The sequence below is a fragment of the Sus scrofa genome, chromosome 13 (assembly GCF_054392235.1).
Source record: "Sus scrofa isolate SSC_HxYL_T2T_F1_AM1 chromosome 13, Sscrofa_HxYL_maternal_Yorkshire_Landrace_v2.0, whole genome shotgun sequence".
NCBI classification, from domain to species: Eukaryota; Metazoa; Chordata; class Mammalia; order Artiodactyla; family Suidae; genus Sus; species Sus scrofa.
In genome coordinates this window covers 145,250,060-145,265,423 of record NC_139395.1, presented here as the reverse complement: position 1 = coordinate 145,265,423, position 15,364 = coordinate 145,250,060, and the positions used below count along the sequence as shown (strand labels likewise).

The 15,364-nt window shown below is 40.5% G+C and overlaps 1 protein-coding gene across 7 annotated transcripts in view; it reads left to right on the top strand.

Moving 5' to 3' along the window:
* Positions 1 to 15,364, top strand: part of ATP13A4 (ATPase 13A4) — a 160,196-nt gene that overhangs the window by 80,374 nt on the left and 64,458 nt on the right. For 6 of the 7 annotated variants that reach the window (XR_014824548.1, XR_014824550.1, XR_014824549.1 and 3 more), the window contains 5 exons: positions 2,168 to 2,302; positions 4,897 to 5,067; positions 6,124 to 6,281; positions 8,486 to 8,674; positions 11,920 to 11,981. Coding sequence is in view for 4 of the 7 variants with exons in the window: in XM_084990722.1 (XP_084846848.1) it covers positions 2,168 to 2,302; positions 4,897 to 5,067; positions 6,124 to 6,281; positions 8,486 to 8,674; positions 11,920 to 11,981 (715 nt within the window). In the remaining 3 variants the exon portion in view is untranslated. The remainder of the gene's footprint in view (positions 1 to 2,167; positions 2,303 to 4,896; positions 5,068 to 6,123; positions 6,282 to 8,485; positions 8,675 to 11,919; positions 11,982 to 15,364) is intronic. The other variant, XM_084990724.1, reaches the window with a different exon arrangement.

Genomic DNA, 15,364 nt, shown 5'->3' with positions numbered 1-15,364 from the left:
CAATAACTTTCTTTATGGGAAAGGATCCAAGATCACATGATATTGTTTGCTATGTCTCTTTAATCTTCTTTAATCTTTCTTTGACTTTCCTGACTTCGACTCTTTCAACTCTGGTTATTTTGTAGCATGTCTTTAGATTTGGATTGGCCAGATAGTCCCTTATCATTAAATTCAGTTTATGCATTGTTGGCTGGAATATTACAAAAGTGGTGCCATGTTCTCACTGCTTCCTCTCAGGTTGTGCATAATTTAAATTTGTCTGGTTTCTGGTGATATTAACTTGGATTACTTAATTTAACAGTGTCTGCCAGATTTTCTGACTGTAAATTTACTTTCTTCTCTTTGCAATTAATAGTTATTTTGTCAACTGAAACTTTGAGACTATATAAATAAACCACTCTCATCAAATTTTCACCCACTAGTTTTAGTAGCCATTGGTGTTTCTGGACTAGATTATTACTTTGATGATTGCCAAATGGTGATTTTCTAATTTTCTCTCCTTCTACATTAAATAATTGCCAATTTACTGTAAGGAAAAGCTATCTTTTCTCCTCATTTATTTACTTACTTATGCCATTATGCACTAATGAATTCCTGTTGTATTTGATAGATTGTTGTTCATTATTATCATTATTTATTTTGATACTCAAATTGTTACAGATGTAGGCAGTGAGAGCCCCTTAAGTTAGCTTTGATACATTTTTGATTTGTCCCTGTCAGTCTTTGAGCACTTCCCTACCTAACGGCACAGCAGAATGTTCTGTCTTATACTTTTCTTGGCCCAGCATTGTAATTAGCCACTTTTTTGAAAGAACCCTTGCTCTTTTTTGAAGGGAGATAAAATTAAGAAGCCAAAATTTTGGCACTGGATGTACACTTTATTGTTGATCTTTCGCTGTTCCTGGACCCTTTCAGAGAACAGATATAAAGAATATACATATAAAAAAAGACAAGAAAATATATTTGCGTATATTCTTTTATGCATACAATTCACGTCTATATTATTTAACTATCTATTGAAAACTATCAGTTTTACACTGTGGTCTCCAATTCTAGTCCAATACCAGAGAATCCATTCTGCTTTTATTTCTGATTCTACTTGTAACTTCCTTTCTTCAGTGAGCCTCATTATATCTACTTGCTGTATCAGTTCAGCCTTTTTTTTTTTTTTTGGTCTTTTTGGCTTTTCTTGAGCCGCTCCCGCAGCATATGGAGGTTCCCAGGCTAGGGGTCCCATCGGAGCTCTAGCCACCGGCCTACGCCAGAGCCACAGCAACATGGGATCCGAGCCGCATCTGCGGCCTACACCACAGCTCACAGCACTGCCAGATCCTTAACCCACTGAGCAAGGCCAGGGATCGAACCTGCAACCTCATGGTTCCTAGTTGGATTTGTTAACCACTGCACCATGACGGGAACTCCCTCACTTCAGCCTTTTAAGCCTACTTGGACTCCAGTATCTCACACCAGGCCACTGCCCCCATGGTGCTCCTGGTCTTCTTCCTTGGGCTTTGACACCCTGCACCAAACCGTGGAAGGACCCATTCACCCTTCTTAGGCTCCGCCATGTGGAGGGGGCTGCTACTCCCAGCCCCACTCCACCCAGCCCCCTACATGGATGTCTGTCTTGCTTAACCCCTTATAACTTTGGGGCTTTGGGACTGAATAAGGAAGGTGAGAAGTAAAGGAAGGCCAGAAAGAAGGAAGAAAGAAGGAAGGAAGGATGGATTTTTTAATTTTCTTATTATAAGTAAGAATGACGTCTTTTCAGATGTTGAACACCATGTCATGTATAATATGTTTTTGTGTGCATGACCTATCTGTTAACATCTCCAGCAGTTTTTACTATATAGTTATTTGCTAGATTTCTTTTTTCCAGACTCTTTATTAGGAATATTAATCTTTTGTCTGTGATGTAAGTTTCAAACATGTTTTCTGAATTTTTTTTTGCTCATTTATTTTCTCGCCACACAAAGATTTTTATTTTACGTAATATAATGATTGCCTTTTTTTTTTATTGTTTGCAGATTTTGAATGAAGGTTGAGGAATGGCCTCCTTTTAATATATGCCCTGGTTGCTTTTTCATTGATTTCCAATTTAGGTAGATGTTGGACTGTGTTTTTGTGGGAAAAAACCTGACTCCACTTTGTCTCCTCACACTTTCAGCTGGAGTCCAGGAGCTGGAATCATGCTTCCTGGTACCTGGAGATCTATTAATTTTGACGGGGAACAAAGTGCAAATGCCATGTGATGCCATTCTGATTGATGGCCACTGTGTGGTAGATGAAGGCATGCTGACAGGTACGGTTCTAACACCTAGCTTATAGCCTCTGCTGCTTCTCCTGGGTTTTTCCTGAATGGTAATGGCAAAGCCTGGGGTTGCTATGGGTCCCTCCTATGCTCACAAATCTTATTAACAGTCCTGCACTGGATAGATCCTGGAGTTCAAATTAAAGCTGCTTTCTATTTGTTAGGTCGGATATGGTTATAACTTTTTCAGTTCTTAGCATTTCTTTCTTGAGCAAAGAATTATTTCAACCCTGTCATTTTACTTTAAAAGATTTTAGAGATCGTTAGATGTTTCAGAATCATCTGTGACTTTATATTTAATATTTATAAAACACATCCTCAGATAAACACAGAGGGTTTTAAAACCACTGAGAACCATTGAAAAACATCCCCCAACCTCCCTGGGTCCAATCCAAGCTCTTCCTAGCTTGGTTTAAAAATGTCGAAAAGTTGATGATGCAGGAATTGGCAAATCTGCTACTTTCAAAATATACACTGCCTGTGTTGGATGAAGTGTTTCATTTTTAAACAGCATGCCAGGGCTGGGAGGGACTTCCTATCATAATATGCAAGCTGAGGTTCAGAGAGAAGTGACTCGCTCTAGGTCACGGCGCTTCAAGTTCTTACTCACGTATGCATTTATGAGATGTTTTGCCAACCTTTCTGTGAGGTAAAGAATCATGAAGTCTTTTTCAGAGATGGAATTGGAGGCTGTGAATACATATTGATGTACTGTGGTTCCTATTAAAGTCCAAATCAGATCAGTTTCTCCTGGCAGACCAGGAAAGCATGAAATGGAGACAAGGGCACACAGCTGCCTCCTACGTGAACTTCCAAAAAAAAAAAAAAAAAAAAAAAACCCACAAAAAAAACAAAACAAAACTAATCATAGAGTGACAACAATCCCTTCCTGCTGGGACTTTTGCAATGCCAAGTACCATTAGTGAAAGTGGCCCTCCTGTACTGGCACATATCCCTAGACTTTATCCTGTTTATTTTACAGATGGAAGTAGAGGGCTTAATAAGTTTTGTTCTCAGAAGAGGCCATAGTTATTTTCACAACTCATTCACCACCTTGTTTTAGCACTTCAACACAATGAAGTCTGCCCCTCCCAGGGAACTGGCAAAAATCACTAATATCCCAGTTGGCAAATCCAATAGATTCTTTACATTGCTCATCTTATGGTCCTGTCTGCTACAATGGACCATTCTGACCATCTCTTCCTTTGGAAATGCTCTTCTGTCTAAGTTTTCCAAGATAGCACCATCTCGCCACGGTTTTGGGCCACTAACAATACTTTTAAGCTTCCTATACTGCTCCTCTTCCTCCATCTCTGCATTTTGAGGTGGTTCAGGGATCCTCGACCTTTCCTTTTTCTCACTCTTCACTCCATACCTAAGTAATCTTGTCTCTTCCCATGGCTATCTTATTGCCTCTAAGGTGATAAACTGTGACTAAATATCTCTGGTCCAGGCCCCTCCCCTCAACTCTGGACCCAAATAAACATCTAACTGCCTGCAAAGCATCTCAACATGGTCGTTCCACAAGCATCTCCACCTCTGGGACCAAAAGGCTATTCTTCTTCCTCCTAGAATCCCTACGTTGGTGATTAAAACCATCCTCCGCTCATCCTTCCGAGTCAGAAAGCAGGATGCCATTTAAAATTCCTCTGTCCCTATGGATCTGCCTCTATAAAATTTTCCCCACATTTTGTAGCTGCTCGATTTATTTCTCAAAACTTGTATCTTTTCTACTCCTACTGCCAGCTGACAAAGTTCAGACCTTGTCCTCTTCAACCAGGACTCTTGTGATGTGTCCCACCTAGATGTCCAGCCTCCACCCTCATCAGACTTCATTCATTCCCTGTACTGCAGACAGAATATACTCTTATACATAAACAGAGTGGTGGCACTCTGCTGAATCAGTTAAATACCTCCTGATTTCCCTCCTGCCAACAGTGCCTATAGAGAAATATGTTGGGGAGTTCCTGTTGTGGCTCGGTGGTTAATGAATCTGATTAAGAACCATGAGGTTGCAGGTTTGATCCCTGGCCTTGCTCAGTGGGTTAAGGATCTGGCGTTGCCATGAGCTGTGGTGTAGGTTGCAGGTGTGGCTCGGATCCCGCGTTGCTGTGGCTGTGGTGTAGGCCGGCAGCTACAGCTCCGATTGGACTCCTAGCCTGGGAACCTCCATATGCCGCGAGTGTGGCCCTAAAAGAACAAAAGGACAAAATAAAATAAAATAAAATAAAGAAATATTTAAACCCTTAAGTGCATGCACAGAGTGCCCTCCATACCTTGCATCCTACATAGCTCTCATGGCCCCACGTTCTAGACCACACAACTTGCTATTCACTAAATGTTTATTTCAGCGTCCATGTTTGATTTTACAGCACTCAGAGTATTTATGATATGACGTTAGATTTATTGGTTTCCGTGTCTGTCTCCCCTGTGGACTACAAACCTCTGAAAAACAAGAACTGTTTTTCTCCTTGTATCCCCTAGATCCAGGGTTGTTCCTGCCACAGGCTCACAAAAAAGGTCTGCCCTGTGATGAGGTCCTGTTTGCATGGCTTACACAAAATGAGATGCTTGTTTTTTTGTAGGAGAAAGCATCCCAGTCACTAAAACCCCTTTACCTGAGATGAACAGCTCTGTGCCCTGGAAAACACAGAGTGAAGCAGATTACAAGCGGCATGTCCTCTTCTGTGGAACCGAGGTTATCCAGGCCAAGGGGGCTTGCTCTGGGACCGTGAAAGCAGTGGTACTGCAAACGGGTTAGTTAGCATCTCCTTTGTTTTACTATTTTAAGGAAATGTTTTTGCTCAGTTTGTCTAGTGCCTTGAGTGAATTAGGTAAGGAGCAGTCTTTCAAGAACAAATCTAATATATGAAAATACAGATGTTTAAAACGTGAATTGAAATGTGGAGTATGCGTTTTGGTAAAAATAATAACATTGATGACAACAATTAATATTTCTGTGCTTTTTAGTTTATAAACTATTTCTACATATCAAGTGAGCAGAACAAAAATCCATGTTTCCATTTTGTACATGAATTCAGGTGAAATTGTAGAAAAACATCACACAGCCAGTCACTGACAGAGTTGGACCTAGAACTCAGGTCTTCTAACCCAAAGAACTAATCTCAAGGTCTTTCTGGGCAGGAGAGGAATTGAAAACTTGATGATGAAAAGTATTAGAGGAGTTGCCTTTGTGGCTCAGTGGGTTAAGGACGCAACATTGTCTCTTGTGAGGATACGGGTTTGATCCCTGGTCTCACTCAGTGGGTTAAGGATCCTCTGTTGCCATGGCTTAAGTGTAGGCCAGCAACTGCAGGTCTGATTTGACCCCTGGCCTGGGACCTTCCATATGCTACAGGTGTAGCTGTTAAAAAAAAAAAACAAATTGAAAATAAATCTATCTGCATTTACTGGGTCATTTAATTTAAATTCAAGTGTGAGAGTGTGTGTGTGTGTGTGTGTGTGTGTGTGTGTGTGTGTGTGTGTGAGTGTTTATGCGTGTAAATCACTTCCATAAAATGAAGCTTTATTTGGAAAAGCTGTGCTCTGCCCCCACCTGGTGCTTTCCTGTCTCTGGGATGCATTGAATTAGAAGTAGAAGGAAGGAAAACCAGAGTGAAGTCAGTTTGGAAAGAGGTGAGATATATCTATTCTAAGACTTAGGTGTTTTGCCAATTATCCTTTAATTGCGTTTGGGTTTAAGCATGGCTTAAGCCCCTCTAAAGAAAACAAAGTCTGCGTTGAGGATTAGAAGAGCACTAGCAGTGAGTTTTGTCATCCTGAGCATGTTGGGGGGGTGTTTGCTGCTTCAGGATTCAACACTGCCAAGGGGGACCTGGTGAGATCCATTCTCTACCCCAAGCCGATGAATTTTAAGCTCTACAGGGATGCCATCAGGTTCCTCCTGTGCCTCGTGGGGACCGCCACCATTGGGATGATCTACACATTGTGCGTCTATGTGCTCAGCGGGGTAAGTTGCTTTTGTTCTTTCGCTCCTTACACGCATACACTCATCTATGTTTTATACTTTGCATGATGACCTTAATCTAAGGTGTGGTTTTCAAACCTGGGAAAACAAAGCTATACTCCTGAAAGCTGCTTCTATACTCCTGGCTCCCCATTATAAGCAATTGATCACCAAGTGTTCCATAATAACCATCAGATCTAGTGGGATAAAACACTTTGTTAATTGTGATATCAACATGCTTCTACTCTTGGACTTTTCCTTACACAATTTTTTTCATTTAAATCTGAGAATATATTTATTCTAATAAGGTAGTATTTCGTAGTTGTTAAATGAGGGCTTTTTTTTCATTTATTTATTTTTTTAAATTTTTAAAAAAAATTTTTTCCTGCTATACAGCATGGGGCTCAAGTTCTTACATGTATACATTTTTTTCCCCTACCCTTTGTTCTGTTGCAATATGAGTATCTAGACATAGTTCTCAATGCTATTCAGCAGGATCTCCTTGTAAATCTATTCTAAGTTGTGACTGATAACCCCAAGCTCCCAATCCCTCCCACTCCCTCCCTCTCCTGTCGGGCAGCCACAAGTCTATTCTCCAAGTCCATGGTTTTCTTTTCTGTGGAGATGTTCATTTGTGCCGGATATTAGATTCCAGTTATAAGTGATATCATATGGTATTTGTCTTTGTCTTTCTGGCTTATTTCACTCAGTATGAGATTCTCTAGTTCCATCCATGTTGCTGCAAATGGCATTATGTCATTCTTTTTTATGGCTGAGTAGTATTCCATTGTGTATATATACCACCTCTTCTGAATCCAATCATCTGTCGATGGACATTTGGGTTGTTTCCATGTCCTGGCTATTGTGAAGAGTGCTGCAATGAACATGCGGGTACATGTGTCTCTTTTAAGTAGAGTTTTGTCCTGATATATGCCCAAGTGTGGGATTGCGGGGTCATATGGAAGTTCTATGTATAGATTTCTAAGGCATCTCCAAACTGTTCTCCACAGTGGCTATACCAGTTTACATTCCCACCAGCAGTGCAGGAGGGTTCCCTTTTCTCCACAACCCCTCCAGCACTTGTTATTTGTGGACTTATTAATAATGGCCATTCTGACTGGTGTGAAGTGGTATCTCAAGGTAGTTTTGATTTGCATTTCTCTTATGATCAGCGATGTTGAGCATTTTTTCATGTGTTTGCTGGCCATCTGTATATCTTCCTTGGAGAACAGTCTATTCAGGTCTTTTGCCCATTTTTCCATTGATTGATTGGCTTTTTTGCTGTTGGGTTTTATAAGTTGCTTATATATTCTAGAGATTAAGCCCTTGTCCGTTGCATCATTTGAAACTATCTTCTCCCATTCTGTAAGTTGTCTTTTTGTTTTCTTTTTGGGTTTCTTTTGCTGTGCAAAAGCTTTTCAGTTTGATGAGGTCCCATGGGTTTATTTTTGCTCTAATTTCTATTCTTTGGGAGACTGACCTGAGAAAATATTCATGAGGTTGATGTCAGAGAGTGTTTTGCCTATGTTCTCTTTTAGGAGTTTGATGGTGTCCTGTCGTATATTTAAGTCTTTCAGCCATTTGGAGTTTATTTTTGTGCATGGTGTGAAGGTGTGTTCTAATTTCATTGCTTTGCATGCAGCTGTCCAGGTTTCCCAGCAATGGTTGCTGAATAGACTTTCTTTTTCCCATTTTATGTTCTTGCCTCCCTGGTCAAAGATTAATTGACCATAGGTGTCAGGGTTTATTTCCAGGTTCTCTATTCTGTTCCATTGGACTGTCTGTCTGTTTTGATACCAGTACCACACTGTTTTGATTACTGTGGCTTTGTAGTATTTCTTGAAGTCTGGGAAAGTTATGCCTCCTGCTTGGTTTTTGTTTCTCAGGATTGCTTTGGCAATTCTGGGGTAAATGAGGGCTTTTAAATAAAACCCAGACACCCAGTGTTGGTGAAGTCATGGCCAACTGATACATTGTTCTCCACTGACAACAGTATGAATTGTTACAAGCTTTTTCATTGTCCTTTAGCAAACTATATTGAGAGCCATAAATGTGTTCATATCCTTTGAACCATATTTGACCTACTCATATCATTTTAAGGAATGTGACCTAAAGAAGTAAACAAAAAGGAGGAAAAACATCATATGCACAAAGATGTTCATAATCCATTTCTCTGTAATCACTAAATAGGGACTTTACTTTCCCAGGAACCTCCGGAGGAAGTGGTGAAGAAAGCCCTTGATGTCATCACCATTGCTGTTCCTCCTGCTCTACCTGCTGCTCTGACCACAGGCATTATCTATGCCCAGCGCAGGCTGAAAAAGAGAGGCATCTTTTGCATTAGTCCACAGAGGATCAATGTATGTGGACAATTAAACCTTGTCTGCTTTGACAAGGTATGTGTGTTTCATTCTCATTCCCAGTGCCATTTTTATCATCACTGTCACCACACACAGGTGCTTTGCACACCTGAGAGGCAGGAAACTTAGGATGTGGGCACCTGACTTCATTTTATTTCTGGTTGGATGTATAATCTAGGACAGATACATTTCTTTCTTTCTTTTTTTTTTTTGGCTCACCCATGGCATTCAGATGTTCCTGAGCCAGGGATTGAACCTGTGCCATAGCAGTGACAATGCTGGATCATTAAGCCTCTAGGTCACCAGGTAGCTCCTAGATACATTTATTGAGCTCTCAGATTCTAGGGTTTAGAGAAGGAAGAGTAGGTACTGAATCTTTTAGGGTTCTTCCAACTCTGATATTCTATGACACACAATTAGTTAAAATAGCATTTTGTCCCTCTATAGTCAAAACTTTCGTACAAGGAACAGAATTTAAACCTTTGACTCTACTTACTGCTATATCCCTAATGCTAAGACTGTTGCCTGGTGTATAGTCAGTGCTTAATAAATATTTATTGAATTAACAAACAAATAAAAAAAGGAAGCGTTTATTTAGCTGTGTCTTACTATGAAACTTGATTAAAATAAATTCCCAGTCAATTCCTTACTATATTTTCCCATCTGCAGTATACTGCTTAAAATAATCCTTGATCCCTTGCCAGTTACTCCCAACCAACCTCTTAGTCTACCTTCTCTTGAATATATTCTTTTCGTCTATATACACGTATGCTGGGGTCAAGGTGGGAGCCATAAGAGGGTAAGATGGAAATGGTTTGTGCCTGGGCCTTGATTTTTAAAGATGCCTAAGTGACCACAGGCAGAGGTCAATGCCACTGAAGGAAAGGTTTCACATTACTCACAGTTTCCTTAGACAGAAGAGGCCTGTCTCACCATGCAGGGCTGCAGGAGGGATGTTGGATTTTGATCAGGAAGCAAAGCAGGAGTGAGAGGAATGCTTAGGCTATGGCCTTGATGGGAGTTTCTGCAGGAAAGGCATGACAGAGAAGGTACACAGCAGATGGACAATTGGCTCATTGGAATGATTTCAGTGGGCTCTGGGTTATAGGAATGCACTCTTGTTGTCTGGTACCTGGCGCTGGATGCTTAAGGTAGAGGGATGTGGTCTCCAGGGCAATGTGGCTGGATAGAAGAGGGGTGATTCCTGACTGGTCAGTTTGCACATCAAAGGCTTGCTCTTGGCTGAGACCCTTGTTATCTTTAAGAATTGGTTAGCCTCCATCCCAGGAAGTGGTCCCTTTCCCTCAGAAAGGTGTCTTAAGTTAAAGTTTTGGGGGTGGGCACACTGTAGGGTATACAGAAGTAGAAATATAATGCTGGACACATGAAACTTATATAATGCTATTTCTCACATATAATGAAAACTGCTGTTATTGCAATAAAAAAATAAAAAAGAGAAAGGTTTCCTAACATGTCAAATATAATACACAGAAAACTTTAAAATATATACAAGGTCATTCCCTGGTGGCCTAGCAGGTTAAGGATCTGGTGTTGTCACAGCTGTGACTTGGGTGTGGTGTGGGTTTGATCTTTGGCCCAGGAAATTCCGCATGCCACGGGTGCAGCCAAAAAAAGATCTATAATCCCAGGGCATTGTAGGTAGGCGAATATGGCAGAGAGCCAGGAGAGCAATAGAATGTGATTTTGATCAGAACAACACATTAGTAGTGGGAGAGGGTGTTTGTAGATCTCAAATTCTGGCTAAGACCTGTTTGCATACTTTTTTTTTTGGCAGTGGGGAGCCATCGAAGGTGTTTTCTTCCTCTTTTTTGATTGCTGCCTTATTTTTTCTCAATTTAATTTTTATTGTGGTGAAAGATGCACAACATAAAATCTACCATGTTAACCATTATTATGGGACTTTAAGTGCATTCATTTTGCTGTGCCACCATCATCACCATCTCTTTCCAGAACTTTTTCTACTTTTTCTATCTTCCCCAACTGAAATTTGGTACCCATCAAACAGTACATCGAAGGTTTTTGATAGCAGAGAATGAATGGGATCAGAGCTGTATTTTTTTTTTTTTGTCTTTTGTCTTTTTTGTTGTTGTTGTTGTTGTTGTTGTTATTGTTGCTATTTCTTGGGCCGCTCCCGCGGCATATGGAGGTTCCCAGGCTAGGGGTTGAATCGGAGCTGTAGCCACCGGCCTACGCCAGAGCCACAGCAACTCGGGATCCGAGCCGCGTCTGCAACCTACACCACAGCTCACGGCAACGCCGGATCGTTAACCCACTGAGCAAGGGCAGGGATCGAACCCGCAACCTCATGGTTCCTAGTCGGATTCGTTAACCACTGCGCCACGACGGGAACTCCCAGAGCTGTATTTTTTAATTACTGGAATAACAGAGAGATCCACAAGATCCACAAGAGGTTAACATGGCTCTTGCTATTGTTTCCATGTTACTCTGTGGTCATATAGCATCACAAGGAAAGATGTTCTGTTTCTAAGATCATATTATTCTCGGGCTTGGAAAAGGAAAAAAGGCAGGGGAGATAATTGTAGTGTGAATTTGAATGAAAAATAAGTAATAATTATGAGCAATTAACATTTTTCTCAGCTCTTACTCTATGCTAGGCATTAAATTAAGCACTTTGTATTATCTCACTAATCTTCACAATAGCCCTATATGGCTTATGTGATTATGACTATGTTGCAGATAAGGGCTCTGATGTCTTGAGGGGTTAAATAATTGGCCCAGGTCACCCAGCTGGAGTTTTAACCCAGTCCGAACTCTTCATCACTATACTGCACTGAGAAAAACACCAACAAACACCTTTTTACCAAATAGGTGTCAAGTAGCAAAATATTTCTTTAGAGCAATACTTATTTCCAATGACCTATTTTTAACTTCTGCTATCAAGGCTTGGATTTGCCTACTTCATGGCTCTGAGAGCAGGCTTACCCAGGACTCTCCCATCCATTCCATCTTCCATGAAATCCTCAAAACAAGCCTCTGAAATATGTAAAGCAGGCACTGTATTCTTCTCTTTATCACTGAGAACACTGAAGTTCAACGATACTAAGCGCCAGCCTGTCATTCAACAAGTGTGAGTTCATCAAAGCTTCCACCCGGGACTCAAGATACCACCTTATTGTGTGCTTCTCTGAAGTGCCGATATCAATAATGTGACATATATTTTCCTGTTAAAACATAACTTATCAGTGTCACTATGGAGGTGCTGGATCTTCAGAGTAAACTGAGTGCTTGTTTCTGTTTAGACAGGCACCTTAACGAGGGATGGCTTGGATCTCTGGGGAGTCATGCCTTGCGGTAGGAACGGGTGAGTACTTGGGACTGAATGCATTGTCGGTTCACTTTCCCCGGAACTTTGCGTTCTTTCCTGAACACTAATGATGGAGCGATTTTGGCATTGGCTTCTGTGAGCAGTGGTTGCCCAAGTAGGCTTCATTTAATTTCTCTTCTTGACTATTTCCAAAGCTCACTAAAACATGCCTATTTCCCTCACCCCTATCCCAGCCCCAGGACACTCACAAAATCCAAGGATGTATTCACATCCTTGCTAAAATGTGATTTGCTATGAGCATATCAGACAGGGGTCTGTGTGGGTCATTTGGACACTACCAGGATACTGTCCTTCAAAGGGGTAATTATTCCTTGTACAAACTGAAGCCATTCCATGTACTAATAGAAAGAACACAGCCATGACTTGTAGACACTGTTTCAGGAAGGGGGATATCTCTGAACCTTACCTAGTGGATGTCAGTTTTGACAATTTTCACATCAGTGTGGTGAAGACTTGCATCTTGCATGTCTTTCTCTTGGGGCTCTCTTGTCTGACTTTGCTTCTCTGCCTGCTTTTTTATCCTACTCCAACTTGCAGCCTGATCAGAACATGGACAATTGACTTTCAGGTTTTGTTTTCAATTGAGGTATAGTTGATTTCAGATTTTGGTTTTTTTTTTTTTTTTTTTTTTTTTTGGCTGTACTCAGAGCATGCGGAAGTTTCAGGCCAGAGATCGCACCCAAGCCACAGCAGTGACAATGCTGGATCTTTAACCATCTGCACCACCAGGGAACTTCTCATGTTTTGTTTTTTAAATGCAAGTATTTCCCTTTCACACTTGCAACCTAAATCATAAACTATTTTATATATAAATGGTACATCAATGTTCATCTGCAGTATGCACATGATGTACAATTTACCCATGAAGTATTTTAATTATATATGTTTAATGCATACTATTTATAAATGAGTCTATTTCCTGGGTTAAAAAAATTAATCTGATGCTTCTAACCGTTTTAGCCTATAGAAGAAGGCTGCCATAAGTGTTAAACTTTCTACAGTTCTTTTCATTTTCTCCCAAAGATCATTTTAGATAGATACTCAGTCATCTTGTTCATTAATATTTTTCTGTTTCAGCTTCTATAAAAAGTGTACGTATTTATTCAAATATATGAGCATTCAGAGAGCAGTTTTTTTTTTGTTTGTTTTTTGTCTTTTTGCCTTTTCTAGGGCTACTTCCAGCAGCATATGGAGGTTCCCAGGCTAGGGGTTTAGTCAGAGCTGTAGATGCTGGCCTACGCCAGAGCCACAGCAACACCAGATCCCAGCCACGTCTGCAACCTACACCACAGCTCACGGCAATGCCAAATCCTTAACCCACTGAGCAAGGCCAGGGATTGAACCCGAAACCTCATGGTTCCTAGTCGGATTTGTTAACCACTGCGCCACAACAGGAACTCTAGAGAGCAGTCTTGTTCTTATTTATAGTTGTGTCTCTAGTGCCATATAGCACTATAGTAGGCATACAGAGTAGATGCACAATAAGTGTTGGTCTATCTAAAATAAACTAAAGGAGTACCTGCTGTGGTGCAGTGGGTTAAGAATCTGACTGCAGTGGCTTGGGTCACTATGGAGGTGCAAGTTCTATCCTGGGCCTGTCCCAGGGAGTTAAAGGATCCAGCGTTGCCATAGCTGTGGCTTGGATTCAGTCCTTGGCCCATATTCAATCCTTGGCCCAGGAATTTCCATATGCCTCGGTGTGGCCATTAAAAAATAAATTAATTAATGAAATAATCTAAATATGTTCCATCTCTTAAATATTCTTCTCCTTATTGAGTTGACATCATACTATGCACAAGACTTTTAAAACTTTCTGTACCTAAAAGAACTTGTCAAATTTATGTATTTATTCTTTCTCTTAAATGCTGTCTTTGTTGGTATGCAATTCTAGATGAAAGAGTTTTTATTTTATTTTATTTTAATTTTATTGGTCAGTACTTTTGAGGTATTCTACTATCTTCCAGATTCCCTTCTTTTCTTTCTTTCTTTCTTTCTTTCTTTCTTTCTTTCTTTCTTTCTTTCTTTCTTTCTTTCTTCCTTCCTTCCTTCCTTCCTTCCTTCCTTCCTTCTTTCCTTCCTTCCTTCCTCCCTCCTTTCTTTCTCTCTCTCTCTCTCTTTCTTTCTTTCTCTCTTCCTTTCTTTCTCTCTCTCTTTCTTTCTTTCTTTCTTTCTCTCTCTCTCTCTCTCTCTCTCTCTCTCTTTCTTTCCTTCCTTCCTTCCTTCCTTCCTTCCTTCCTTCCTTCCTTCCTTCCTTCCTTTCTTTCTTTCTTTCGCTTTTTAGGGCCACACCTGTGGCATATGGAAGTTCCCAGGCTAGGGGATGAATCAGAGCTGAAGCTGCTGGCCTACACCACAACCACAGCAGCACAAGATCCAAGCCGCACCTGTGACCTACACCACAACTCATAGCAACGCTGGGTCCTCAACCCACTGAGCGAGGCCAGGGATTGACCCATGTCCTCATGGATGCTAGTTCATTACCACTGAGCTATGATGGGAACTCTAGAACTTGTCAAATTTAAACAAAAACAATTGATATCATATTTAGATTATTGCTAGATTAATTTGGTCTCTCACGCTACTTCCCTCTCCTCTTTCCTACTTCAGAAAGATCAGAGTTGGTTTCAAATGACTAAAAGAGCAATTAAAATCTTTTTTTGACACATTTAATAGAATAAGGTAAAATGGATTCAATTCAAAGAAAGAAGTCAGCACCTGACTTAGAAGCTATTAACTATCATATTATAAAAGTGAGCTCATCTCTAATAATTCATATCTTTTCCAAAGAGGGCCTGTGCAATGGGCCAGGTACTTCAAAACCATTGGAAGGCCACCTGAGCTACCTGGTTTGGATAAATCATAAACATTCAAATAAAAGTTCAAGGACAGGGATGACAGAGTTTTATTTGTTGCACAAACCAGAGTCTGGCTCAGTCCACAGGAACCCAGAACTATGTAATCAGAATTATATGTGGAGGATAGTTTGTGTGCCAGCTGAAAAATAAGGTTCTTTTTTCCTGATCTGTGTTTGCTTTACAATGTGAGCTCAAGAATCTGTGTTAATCTCTGCTGATGATTGCTTACTTTTAGATTTTTACTAAAACGCCAGGGACACATTGTAAACCTTTGAGGCAGCTTGATCTTTCAATTTATAAAAATAGGTATGATCAGCAGGGTCAGTACTCAGTTAAAAGGTTCTTGAGCTTTTAAGGAAGCTTGAATGAGGAAGCCAGGAAGAAATACAGCTGGATTGTGAATTAACATTCTGATGTGTAGGTACCCTAAGGAAATGCAGTGCCCATAACATGAGAAGTCATAGTCTGACCCTGGAGACCATGTTTTAAGTCAATAACAAAAAG